The sequence below is a fragment of the Chrysemys picta genome, chromosome 3 (genome assembly GCF_011386835.1).
Source record: "Chrysemys picta bellii isolate R12L10 chromosome 3, ASM1138683v2, whole genome shotgun sequence".
Classification (NCBI taxonomy): Eukaryota; Metazoa; Chordata; order Testudines; family Emydidae; genus Chrysemys; species Chrysemys picta.
In genome coordinates this window covers 83,232,917-83,247,018 of record NC_088793.1, presented here as the reverse complement: position 1 = coordinate 83,247,018, position 14,102 = coordinate 83,232,917, and the positions used below count along the sequence as shown (strand labels likewise).

At 36.9% G+C, this 14,102-nt stretch overlaps 1 protein-coding gene across 5 annotated transcripts in view; it reads right to left on the bottom strand.

Annotated features, from left to right (window-relative positions):
• SOBP (sine oculis binding protein homolog) overlaps positions 1–14,102 on the bottom strand; it is a 152,021-nt gene that overhangs the window by 136,426 nt on the left and 1,493 nt on the right. For 4 of the 5 annotated variants that reach the window (XM_065588308.1, XM_005287672.5, XM_065588310.1 and 1 more), the window contains exons 2-3: positions 5,195–5,333; positions 3,035–3,220 (exon numbers count right to left, since the gene is read on the bottom strand). In XM_065588308.1, coding sequence (XP_065444380.1) covers positions 3,035–3,220; positions 5,195–5,333 — 325 coding nt within the window. Of the gene's footprint in view, positions 1–3,034; positions 3,221–5,194; positions 5,334–11,804; positions 11,937–14,102 lie in introns of those variants that run through there. The other variant, XM_065588311.1, reaches the window with a different exon arrangement.

Sequence of the window (14,102 nt, the reverse complement as noted above, 5' to 3'; positions counted from 1 at the left end):
AGAGTTAATGCTCCCCACTGTGAGGACTTTGAGAGGGAGAGAGCCAAAGAGAACATCTGGTATGACTAGAGTACCTGAAACAGTGAAATCTCTACAAGTGAAGAGCCAGTGGGAAGGAAATGTGTTCTCTCCTGCATTTTGGGGCCAGACTCTGCAACCCCTACTCATGTGAATAATCCTATTAGCTGAAGGTGAGAAAATACTATTCAGTGTGTGACTAAAGACTGCAGAATACAGGTTAGTATGTTAGTACATTAAATACTAGCATCATGGTTCCAGTACAAATATTATTCTTTTTCTGTAATGTTGCTGGCTGCTATACCTTGTTCCTTGTTATTTTGACATCATTTGTTATTGTGTAGAAATAAATTCTCTTTTCCTTTTACATTGGTCTGTGGAACACAAGATTTTTCTAAGGCTAGGTAGAAGTAATTTTATTATTGGTATCATATTGTTTCAATATGCTGTACTTGGGACTAACTTGAAACATCATTCAGAAGCTGCAGCTGGCACAAAATGCAGCTACCCACCTGTTTGGGGACATTAGCCACAAGAAGCATATTGCACCACTTCTCTCAAAACTGCACTCACTTACTGTTTGCTTCCAGGTGCAATTTAAGTTCTTGATGTTGATCTACAAAGCCTGTATGATTTGGGTGCTGGCTGAGTCTGTTTCTTTTCTAACATGCTTCCCCAGCAGATCAGGTCAGCTGAGGTATTCTTGATAATAGTGTCTAGAATTAAATGTTTCGGGGAAGAGTATTCTCAGGGAAGGGCCATCAACTTGGGAATTTTCAGTTTTGTACATTCACACTTGTATCTGGGGTAAAATTTTAAAAGCATCTAGTATTTTATTAAGTTCATATTAAAAGTTGAACAGTTGAGAGGTGAGGTGAGTTTGGGCAGACTATTTAAAACTCTTTAGGTTTTCATTTGGTTTTCAAAAAAAAAATCATATTTATTGCACAGTGAACACTTGGGAGAAAGATAACTTTGTTACATATTCAATACTCCAGCCCCTTCAGATAGTGAAAGAGCTCATGATACACTTCTCCAAGACACCCAAAAGTTCTCAAACAGGAACATGACAGATCAGACTTGGCATCATAATATTTGTAAGGCAAAAAAGGTTTAAAAAAATAGAGAAAATACCTTAAAAAAAACCCTACCTTCAGATCTTAGTTATACATCATAAAGTACCAAAAGCATGGTGGGAGGAACAATTTTAAAAAATACTTTGAAGGTCAGTTTTATTGGTGGACTCTGGAACACACTTGGTAAGTGGATGGGGGAAGAGCAGAAATAAATCTGCTTGGCCAGTATTTTCCTGTGTCCCCATTGCTATGGTTGAGGTTATTTGTTTTTCGACGGCATAGTCTATCTTTTCCTGCTTGATTGCTGTTATTTAAATTCATCAATTATGACAGCATGCACAATTCATGTCATAGCCCTGTGTTATAATAACATAATAGTGTTGCCACAAAATTCAGCATTATGACTTCAGTCTTGAATCAAATTGAAAGAGAAGATAGCCTGGGAAATACAAGCCCTTGATTAAATGTTCAGGGGCAGATTAACCCCATTTTAAGATTCAGCCCATATGGCTGAGATCTTTTGCTGTGCAAAGGCTGAAGGAGCGGGCCCAAATAGCTCTGGTAATTAGCAATAATTGTACAAAATATATGGAAAATTTTTGGCAAGAATAGATTTAATAATATGTTTGAAATTTTTTCAAAATATTAAAATACCCTTTAATACTAAAAATGAAATGGCAATAAAATAATTCAGGAGACCAACTGTCAGCTTCCTGTCAAATAAAATATTAACACAAAAATAGATATGTATTTTAAATTAAACTTTTGTAAATGTGTTGAAGTGTAGAGAAGGCCATTCCACACTTGGCCCCTGATCCTGCAAGCTGCTCTGCCCAGTGTCAGAGGGGCTCTGTATGGGTGCAGGAATCCATTGCATGACTGGGACCTTAATAATTAAATACATCACCATGTTCCTGAATTCTCTAATAAAGAAATAGTGATGTTCTTTGATACATATTTAGTACATTCTAGGTCCAGTTCTACCCCCAGTGACGTTAACCCAGTTCAACAACACTCCCAGTAACTTCAATGGAAGCAGGATTGAGCCTGCTGCTATATAAATTCATCAATTATTGAAGTGTGTTCGACAGTAAATAATAACAGCAATTATATACACTAGTGTAGCCATAACAGTTACTTTAGCAGATAATAGTAAACAGCATGCAGTATGGAATAAATAATTTCTCAAACTAACTCTGAGAAAATTCATGTTGGAAAAATTGCTCCAGATAAGAATTTCATGGAATTTTTAAAACATTTCAGTACAATCTCTAGGAATAGCATTTGCATCATATAAAATCCCCAAAGGACAATGGTCCAGAATTTCAATGAGAACTGAGACAGTCTTCTGGGATGAAATCATTTGTTTAAAACAGATATTGTTGAATATCTAAGGATAGAACAAGAAGCAATGGGCTTAAACTGCAGCAAGGGAGGTTTAGGTTGGATATTAGGAAAAAGTTCCTAACTGACAGGGTGTTTAAACACTGGAATAAATTGCCTAGGGAGGTTGTGGAATCTCCATCTCTGGAGATATTTAAGAGTAGGTTAGATAAATGTCTGTCAGGGATGGTCTAGACAGTATTTGGTCCTGCCATGAGGGCTGGGGACTGGACTCGATGATCTCTCGAGGTCCTTTCCAGTCCTAGAATCTATGAATCTATGAATTGCTGAGACAGTATAATTCAACTTCCAGAGTTTCACAAGCAATATAAATAGGTACAGAATTTTGCCTGCCATGATACTGACAAGAATTTTACAATAATACTAGCAAATAAAGTCACTCTGCTACTTCCTACCTAAGGATCCTTATAAGTCTACTGTGACAGCCTTTCAAAAAAATTAAATTAAACCTTTTACAAATGAGCCGCAATCTAACAAGGTCAGAATAGCTATCTACGATAGTTATAATTCTTTAAAATGTTTGTTATGTGATTTACCTGCTGGTGGCTTTATGAAAGGTGGTGGAATTAATGGTACAATAATGGGTACATTCCCATGATCCTTTGACCCTGCTGGTGAGTCTGAAAGTCCATTTCCTGTGGCAAGCCCTGGATAGCTTGTGTTTATATTGTATGGTGAAATAACACTGTCCTCAAGTAATTTTGGTTTTGGCAAAGAATTTTCTGTAAAAGAAAAAGAACAAATCATACAGTATGGCAGAAGTGTGGCTTAGGTGCCCCTACATATTTTCACTAATCTGATATAATATTTTTCTAAAACAAAAAGAGCAAACAATAAAAATGAAAATATTTTCTCCTTCAAAAGCCTCTACCACGTTCCAGCAAAATTTTAAAAACTGCATTAAACTTTGCTGTACTGTTTTAAAAAATCAGGCTCTCTTTCTTTTACATGGCCTGAGTATGCCCAATTTATTCAGTGACATCACACTCCACTGTCTTTGAAATCAATTATTTTCATGGCAGTGAATTGTGATGTCACACACTGGATTGTGGTGTCATCGGATGAATTATGCAAAAGGAGTAGACTGATTAAATAAGAGAACCTTTTATTCCACTCCAATAACTAGTAATAATGGAAAAGAAGATAAAGAAAATAACAAAAAAATTGAAATTTTAGAAAAATATTTGCTAAATGTTGTTATAATTGTAATTCTTTAATACAAAACCACATTTGAACTCTTATTTACAGGCATTTCTCTACTGTACTTTAACTCACTAAGGAACAGGATTTAATAAGATCCTAGAATAGCTCTTCCTCTTTTCACAACAAAAGCAAAGTACTTTTTCCCCTAAAGACTCTGTAAGCCAAAGATTTCTACCTGGCACAGGTATTCAGCATCTTTGTTTGTACTACAAAACATATGACTTGTGTCATGTGTTTAAAATTATACATATGATCCTATCTATTTTACATGGTGAGCAAAATACTATAAAGACTTATTCTTAAACTGTGCCACAAATTTGATTCCTCATAGATTGTGGCTGTAGAGAATCCCATGTAAGGTTTGTTTATTAAAATGTAAGAAGAAAATAAAATACATTGGACATAGGAACAAGTTATTTTAAAGATGGCTTACACATATTATATTTTAAATGGAATACAAATACTAATTACTGTATCAATAACATATACAACTAATGGCTGCAAACATTTAATGTCTATACAATTAAATTCTTTTATCTTACCTCTACTTTTTCCACCTTTTATCTAGCACCCTCTCCTCCAGTATTGGGCTCTTTGTTGCCAGTATTCATATCAAGCCCCACTGAATACAATGCTGCTGCATGCCACCATAAAGAAACCCCAGAGACTGGTGGCCATATATGCAGCGGAATGTTGCAGTTCAACAGTGCAAAGCCTCTGTAATTTTCTCTCTTTTACCTCAGCTTTGAGAAATTCTTGTTGGATAAGTCAAGATCCAGCAATTTTCTACTCTTTTACTCTGAAGAAATGCTCTTCTTTTCACTGTGATTGCAATTCCCTATCCATCTGGTGTGGCTGAAGAGTCAAAAGGTAGCAACTGAACTGCTGAACAAAAAGACTGAATCCCATTGTTTAGATTTTGAACAAATTTATATACAGTACATGAAGGACCAGATATGCTGAACCCAAACAAGCTCCGCCCCTTAAGCCTTTCTAATGCACTTTCAGGAAATAATATATTAAAATAAAAAACATTATTAAGTTAACCTTTATAAATACTACTCATGGCTCTTTCATACATTCTGCACATTCTAGTTCAACATCTGACCTTATCAAAAGCCTCAGCCCAACAATTTTGTCAGAAGGAAGGTTCATTAGACCCAGACTGCTAAGAAAACATTTCCACATTTCCTTTAAAAAAAAAAAAAAACTTGTTGGCAGCTCCTTGGAATCTTGGGTGCATGAGTTTCAATTGGCTCAAAAAATGTTACTGTTGGAGATACATTAGTAAGGCCATATTAGCTGCTATGTTGTTAAATGTTGTACACTTGTATTCTATTGCTTTCTGCTTACTGGAAGGCACTGTCAGAGATGTATATTTAAATCAGCCACAGAATAAGCAACAAAACATGAATCCCAGTGCAAGCCATTTCTGGCAGGTTGCGATAGTTAATCCTTCTTTGCATGAACAAAGGAACATTAAATGTCATTACCTTTGAGAACAGAAATGTGCTGCCGGCTCTCCCCATCTGCAGAGTAGTTCCTGAATTCAATATCTTCTCCATCTTTCAATTCAACCTTATCATAACCATACCAGCCAAGGAGCTCATTCATAGTGTTTTCTGCAAAGTTCTGAAAGAGAAGAATTGCCTACTTATTTATGTAATCAATAATCATTTGGAACGAAGAGATGAATGCATAAATTGAATTCTATTTGCAGTGTACCATGAACTGCCAAGTTTGTTCCACCTCCTCCAGACTAATGTTCATTTTTCAAATCTAGTATATAATATGTAATGCATTTAAATCTCAGTGATACACATAATTATGACAGACCTTTATTTTATTGTAATTTAAAGAAAATAAGGAAAAAAGAGGATTGTTTATGATTTTTGCTCAGGAATTGGAAGTCACTTATGTTTTTAGAATATATTATTCACAAAAGTTTGTCTCATGCTATCATAAAATATTTAACATTTCAGCAGAAAAAACAAAGATTTTTTTCAGCAATCAATCTCACTATGCTACAGCCATTTCAACTGAAATAAATTACTGACCCTGGTACAATGCCTGAAGGTGGGTAAGCAGCAGATTGAATAAAATCACAATAAACATTTTTTTAAATTAAACTTCACCTGAAATGTTGAAATCCCCAAAACAGCAGTATTATGCTAAGGCATCATGAACCAGAAAATGAAATTGACTAGAAACTGAAAGTGAAACTAAATAAACCAAGTTTGCTCAAAATGTAGCCTCTGAACTGATTGGGTCCATGGAACCTGCCCAGAAGTACAGCCTTGCAAATGCAGCCTTCCATTGGTTTCCTACACTGCAACTATGGAAACACAGCCCTGAAAGACCAACCTAACAGGATAGAATCCAGATGCCAGACTCGATCCTAACTTAAACCTCAATTAACTTCAGTAGCTCCAGTGGATGCTTTGTTGATGAACTCAACCGTTGAGTACTGTAATTTCTAATCACTTGTCAGGGAATATGTAAATAAAGGCTGTAGGCATTTATTCTTTACTTTTAAAATGAAAATAAATCTATATACAAATTAGTTGCAGCCTTTAGGATCCAGCCAAGATGATAGTAATGGCCCACATTGTCACAAAGGTTAAGTAACTCTAGACAAATTGAACCAGCCTAGTTTCACTATCCAAGCTGAGTGAAGTGCAAAAAGTAAACAGTGACATGGTGAAAAGTAAATGTGATTTTAAAATTCTATTAATTTTAATAAAGCCAAAGACCTGATCCTATTTCTAGTGAAGTCAACTGTTCTTTTGCTATTAATTTCAATGGAAGTAGGATTTGGTCCTATGTTATTGGCAACATGAGTGAAAAATCTTTTTAAAATATTATTTTTAAAAGTCCCTTTGATTAAAAACAACTCAAAATTAATTCATCGTATTTATTTTGATTATTATATTTTAATATTAGTATTGTTGTAGCACCTAAAGACCAGGGCTCCATTGTGCTATGCGGTCCCTGCCTCAAAGAGCTTACAGTCAAAGTCTGGAAGCACCTGCTTGCTTTTTTCCATGCTGCCTCTCTTGGAAGGGGATCCCCGTAATTAGTCACAAAGCACCTCATTATCCTCCTTCAAATCTTTTCTTAAGATTCTATTTTTCCATGATGGCTGCAAAAAAAATTGACAATGACTAGACTGCAGGTGTGCTGATACTACTGTCGATCATGCTGACCAATATTGTCTCATTGTTTCCTTGTACTCCCTTGTCTGCTTGTATCCATCTGTTGTTTCTTAGACTCCCCAAAGAGCTTACAAACTATGTCTTTGTGTTCTGTTTGTAGAGCACTTACCACAATGGGGTCCTGGTCCGTGGTTCTAAGGGCTACAGTAATACAGATAAGTAATAACCATAATAATAAAGTTTAAGATGGTGTGAATGTGACAAACAAAGCACGAGGAAACAAAAAGAGAGTTATGAATAATCAGCAGTCACAGCACAGCAATTGCCTAATCATTGTCAAGTGTTCTCTAGGCATTATGATATGGGTGGGTATTAAGGAGAAATGTAAAGGAAGATAATGTAGTGACCTTGTGGATTTTACAGGGCTTAGCATGTGGGACAGCCTGATGGTACTCTTCTGAAAATCTGACAAATGGACAATCAATGGTGAAGCAAATGTGGGGGTCTTATGTCTCTATAGCATAAAAGAAATGATAGTTAAGGTGAGAATAGACCATAATGGGCCTTAAAAATAAAGACAGGTAGTTTGTGCTTGATGCAATAGAGAAGGGGGAGTCAGTGGAGGGATGCAATAAGGTGGATAACATGGTCAAAGTGATGAGCCACAAAGATTATTTTTCCTGCAGCAGCAAGACGTAGGCACAGTTGGATGTGTGGGTCTAGAAAGAGGGCTGAGTCAAAGATGGCACCTTGTTTATAGGCCTGAGTGATAGGGAGGAGGAAGCGGTGGTGTCTGAGTGACAGTGACTAAGAAAGGAGTAAGAGGGAAGGTTTTGGTGAAGAATTAAGAGCTCAGTTTTGTCCACATTAAGCCTGAGTTGTGTCCTCAGAAATACCTGCCCAACAGAGGACTGAAAAGTCAATATAGTAAAATCTGGGTTATGGTGAGTGCCAAACCTTTGAATACTTCTGGATGACTGGGCAACAAAATGGCAGATGAAATTCAATGTTGATCAATGCAATGTAATGCACTTTAGAAAACATAATCCCAAGTACACATACAAAATGCTGGGGTCTAAATTAGTTGTTACCACTCAAGAAAAAGATCCTGGAGTCATTGTGGATACTTCTCTGAAAACATCCATTTAATCATGTGTAGTGTTAGTGCAGTTCTAATCACCCCATCTCATGAAAGATATGTTAGAATTGAAAAAGGTTCAGGGAAGGTCGACAAAAATGATTAAGGGGAGACATTAATAAGGAGAGATTTAAAAGACTGGGACTTTTCAGCTTGGAAAAGAGATGACTAAGAGGAGATATGGTAGAAGTGTATAAAATTGTGACTAGTGTAGAGAAAGTGAATAAGGACGTGTTATTTACTTCTTCACACAACACAAGTACCAGGGATCACCCAATGAAACTATTAGGCTGCAGGTTTAAAACAAACAAAAGGAAGTATTCAAACAAAGCACAGACAACCTGTGGAATTCGTTGCCAGGAGATGTTAGGAAGGCCAAAACTATAACAGGGTTCAAAAAAGAACTAGATAAGTTCATGGAGGATAGATCCATCAATGGCTATTAGCCAAAATAGTTAGGGATGCAACCCCATGCTCTGCGTGTCCCTAGCCTTTGATTGCCAGAAGCTGATAGTGGATGACAGGGGATGGATCGCTCAAAGATTGCCTGTTCTGTTAATTCTCTCTAAAGCACCTGGCATTGGCTACTGTCAGAAGACAGGACACTGGGCTACATGGACCATTGGTCTGACCCAGTATGGCTGTTCTTATAAATTAAATTTAAATTAATGGAGATATCCTATCTCCTAGAACTGGAAGGGACCTTGAAAGGTCATCGAGTCCAGCCCCCTGCCTTCACTAGCAGGACCAAGTACCAATTTTGCCCCAGATCCCTAGGTGACCCCCTCAAGGATTGAACTCACAACCCTGGGTTTAGCAGGCCAATGCTCAAACCACTGAGCACTGGAAAATCACAAAAATATGGGCCGGAGTACATAATGCATAGCTGTATCTTGTGGTGGTTTTCTGTGACCTGTAGTGTTTAAATTATAATGCTTTGCACTCCTGTAGCACATTCATCTGAGGTTCTCAAAGAGATATTCTAAATATTATGGTGCCAGAATAAAGGCTGTGTAATCAGACTTTATCCCGATGCAGTATGGTGGGTAAGAGGGAGTGAGATAAAATCCATCCTCCACTCAGGATGAGTCTCTGGCGATGCACCAATGGTGTCTACTTCAGTCTATGGGCCAAACAGTGGAAACAGAGCTTCTATCCCATTTGTGCAGGGTGATAGGGCCACTGGATCCATATATAATAGATACAGGGGCCACGCTCCTAACCCATTCAATTGATAATCTCCACAGTGATCTATGTCAAAGCAGGACAGAGACCTACCTTCTGGTGTAGGGGGATGGGGAGCAGAGGCCCTTTGCTTGGCTGCTCTGCCAGCATGCCCAACTGTCTGGCCCCACTGGGAGGCTGGAGTGGTCTAGAGGACCTCATGCAGGTCCTCCACACCAGGATGTCATTCATTAATCAATTGGGTCCCTATTATGCAATATTAGCATGGACCCCAAAGACTATGTGGAGACCTATTGAACCCCACTGGAGTTCTGCACTGGTGCAGATCACTGTGCTAGCAGATTTGATTGCAAGACTGGGGCCTTACACTTCACAAAACCCCGCTGAGATAGGGAATCATGATAATATTAATTTCACATATGGGTAAATTGAGGTACAAAGTGGCTGATTAATACCCGTGGTAATGCAATAAATCAGTGACACAGCTGAGAGTAAGAACTCAGAACTCCTGACTCTGTGTCCCTCCATACTCGGACCACTAGACAATGCTCATTTTTTTGTCATGGCCTACTCCATATATCTATTATCCCAAGTAGTTGATAATCTCTTGAGCTGTATTTCCTAGTGCATTGAAAGAATCAATTAAATCCCACAGAATGGCTAAAGTGAAATCTCCTGGATTATGTTAGCTGACAATGTAGGTGTGCAGCTGTGTGCTATCACATCTGCTTAACTGCCATGGAATTTACTAAGATTTGCAACAGACTCATCTTTGCCAAAGAAATTGGCCTTAAAATGCTGTAGTATTCCAGAAGCCCTTGGTTATGTAATAACAATACCCTAAAGTCTTCAACTCCTAATATATATATCTTCTTTTTTGCCCCCTGTGAGTCCAAAGCCACAAATTGCAATTCTGCAGTGATTTGACTGCATGTTCTAACGGGATCATTTCTTTATTCTTGTACCACACAGAAATACCCTCCTATCTTCCTCTTCGAAAAACTGTATCATTATGTTAGATTGTAATTTGAAGTGAATTTACTTCTCATTCATAGGAAGTGGGAAGAAGATTTTATGGATCTGAATGTCTGTGATTTCTTTTATGAGACTAACAATATGAGGCAACAGAAATCTTATCTCCATTAACATTGATTCCCTTTACAGGATTCATTTCATTGTAATCACATACCTAAGGTTTGACCTTACTTCACAGAGTACAGTTTTCCCAAATTTTTACTAATGGCTATATTTTAAAACGAAATGGTGTTTTTCCTTCAATTTTCTCTCTATTTTCTCTCCTTCTCTATGAACCTTATTCACAGTGACTGTCCTGGCTTCATAGAGTGAGGCCTGGCAAAGACAGAGGCAGGAAACACAAAAGAGAATGAGTCTGTCAGACTAATTTTCTTCTAGGTTTTACTGTTGAATGTTTATTTCAGATTTTGGAGGAAGCAGAGTGGCTCCATTCCATTTCCTTGCATGAATGACCCACCAGATATACAGCACTGAGGATTCACCTCAAGTATATAAAGGAAATTAAAATGTGTGTATATTCACCACATGAACTTGATCACTTTTCTTCCAGTCCACATTTTCTCTGCTCATTTGCATTGCCACCATTTTGAATATTATACTGTCAATAAGTAAATTTTCCTGACCTTTCTTTAATTTCCTTTTTTCTCACTCAGCCACCCTTTTATTAGCGTTGTAAGGTGGAATTTATCAACCTCATTTGTATAAACAGTTAATACACAGACCTGTTACTCCATTAAAGAGGATAGGTGCAGGTCTCTCATGCAGGTAATACAATTCACTCTGTAGATATCTCATAAATCTATTTCCATAAAAACGGTATAGTAACAGTGCCCTGGAATAGTACAATTGATAAAGGCTATCTGATTTTACTTTTACAAACACATTTTTTGCTTTTCAGGAGAGAAGGGAGGAGTTTCCCCTAGAACCTTTTCAAATGCAGTCAGCGCTGCAGTGTCTGTTACATTTTGACAGTGGTCCTTTTAAATACGGGGAATATTAGAACATTAAATTGAAGAATCTTTTGATGAGTTTACTGTTAAACTATAACAGATGTCTTAAGCTCTAGGCATCAGGAAGGAAGCCCAGTTTTAGGTACAAATTACTTATTGAGAATATTTATAGATGGTAAACCCCTAGGGCACATGGAGGCAGCTCTCTGAAATTATAACACAAATTAATCGCTAACTTTGCAATTGACAAAAAATCTAAACATGTAGATAAATTGTCTTGTTTGTTTATCAGAGCTTCCAGCACAATATGCTTGATGCAATCACATTAATTTATTCTTGCAAATTTAATAAAATATATTTCAAATCACCTTTTTCACATTCTTAAGTTTTCCTGCTACCCCCAGTAGTATAGCACATGAAAGTAAGTCTGGGTAGAGGGAATATATGGGGAGGGGAGGAAAGAATGAGGTATAGAGCTGTACCAAGGCTTTAGAGACTAATGTATTGATTAGGCTGTAACAATTAAACTAGTTTTTTAAAGTGTCAGATTGCCTTGATTACATTATATTCCTGAATAGAATACATGTTGTATTATTCATAATAATCACTGAAAAGTACCAAAGTGATAAATGACACTGACTTAGTTTCAGAATAACAATTTGTTGGCATATGAACACCCATCTCTGAAGATAAGTAGGAAGTATAATCTGAGGGGGAAAAAGAGAATATAAGAAAGAAGGACAGAAAAATAAATCAGGGAAAAGAGAGAAACTGTGAAGGTCACAGGGAAACAAAACACTTCTATCTGAATATTTTTTAATTGAAACGTAATATAGGGAAACTATGCAGAGTCATGTATTTTTTGCACACAATGTTGTATCAAATTTAAATTTGTTACAACCGTCATGTACATTGGGCTAGGGATAACAAAAATGTAACTTAATAACTGGCATAATGAAACAGCAAGCAACACGAGTTTCCAATCAAATTAAAACTGAGCTGGAAGTAACATTACTGATGCAACCTATGAAAACGGAGCAGTTTGGGTTTAGTGATCACTCTTGAGTAAATATGTGACTATATCAAACAGCAAATCATGAAGGAAGTCTTTGTGATGAGGTAATTTTATTGCTCATTCACAGTGCCTTGCATTTGCTGAACTTAAAATAGACACTTGTACCAATGGCCTTTTTATTACCCGAAGAAAAAAATCACATATACACCAGTCCTTTTTCTTTCTGCTAGCAAAGGGAAGCAATTTGATCCAACGTGGGCTGAAACCTGAGTAGGTCACTGTACACCATGATAAAATTCCCTAATCCCTGAGCCAAATTTCCCTGAGGGGGCCCTCCTACTACTCCTTCACTTTCCAAGCTGACTTTTCCATTCCCTCTCTCGTCTTTTCCTCCCCTTCATCTCTTTCATTTCCCCTACCTTGAAGCCTTGATATCTGATCTGCTGCTGGTACTCAGGTTACAGTTTTTACAGCTTAGGCTGTCTATTGCTGTATACATTCCTTTCTTTCTGCTCTGCCGTGATTACTTACCAGAGCTTATTTTACACTGGTCCAGATGAAAGCAGTTCAGATGAAGGGAAACAGTCAGGCTGTTTGAACATTATAGATATGAACCTACAAAAGGGCACATTGTGCTCTCTATGACATTTTGTTGCACACATTTTATACAGTGTAACCAATATATGTTACTGTACTCTTCAGGTTTACGAAAAAAGAACCTAGAACAGATTTTTATTAAATGCAAAAATATATCAGGAAAGACAATGAACCCTCCCACAGTTCTTAACATTCTAAACAGCACAAATATGCAAACTTCTTAAGTTTTTTCTTTGATTATAGTTAGACGATTATAAGAACCAACTGCTCTTACTAAAAATGTGGTCTCCTAGCTCAATAGCATAATTTGCACTAGTAGGTGATCTGTGCTTTGTGAAAGCTACTGCCAACATTTACCTTACCCCAGCTCAGAAAAAAAAGAATCTGTTCTAAATTCCAATCATATCAGCATAAAACTTGTGATTTAGTTATTAATACAGTTAAAATCCTGAGGTTTGTAACGTTAAACAGAAAACAATGATTACGAAAGCGAAACTCTACATCAAAGTTAATTCCAATCCTTAATACCAAAGCAATAGTTTAAAATTGTGTAATTTTTCTCCTTCACACAATGTTGTTTTTGTTTCTTCCTCACCATTTCAGACAAACATCTGTTATACTGTAGAAGAACAACTATCTCCCAAACCACTGAGTGTGCCTGCAGCCAAAGTAAACAAAACAAACCCAAAGGATCCAGCACAGTCAGCCTTTATATCCAGCCAGGATAACATTTCACATGTTGTGATTAAAATTAACTAATTTGTAATTCTAGAACCTATGAAACTTAAAAACGGCACTCCATATATATCGCATTAAGTGGTGTTTTAAAATGTGATAGATTTGTGCAGCTCCCAAAACTATGTGATCATGAGGAGCAATTACTGTTACTATCCACAGCCTTTAGAAAGTCCCATCTGAAAATAGGAAGTGTCACAAATCTCTCAAAGAAACAATAACGCTCTCTGGGGGTGGAATCTAGAGTGGTTTGCCCTGGATATCAGTGGCAACTCTTTATTATCAGTTAGCCCTTATTTTGTTCATACCACTAATACTACCTTAGTCCACATTTCCAGGACACAGACAATATGGAAAAGAGAATGCCTACCTTAACCAGTAAAGAATATCTAGTCAAATTAGTAATGCAGTTTGAAGGGAGTGGGGGAGGAATTGTATCCAGCATTCCCCTTTAATACTGGGTGAAAATCAATGCTATATTATAAAATGTCTTGTTAACAGGTATGTTTCTATATATATAGAATGACATCTATAATGACATTTTCACAGCAATATTCCAGTGACATTCTATTTTAGTATAAATTACCCATT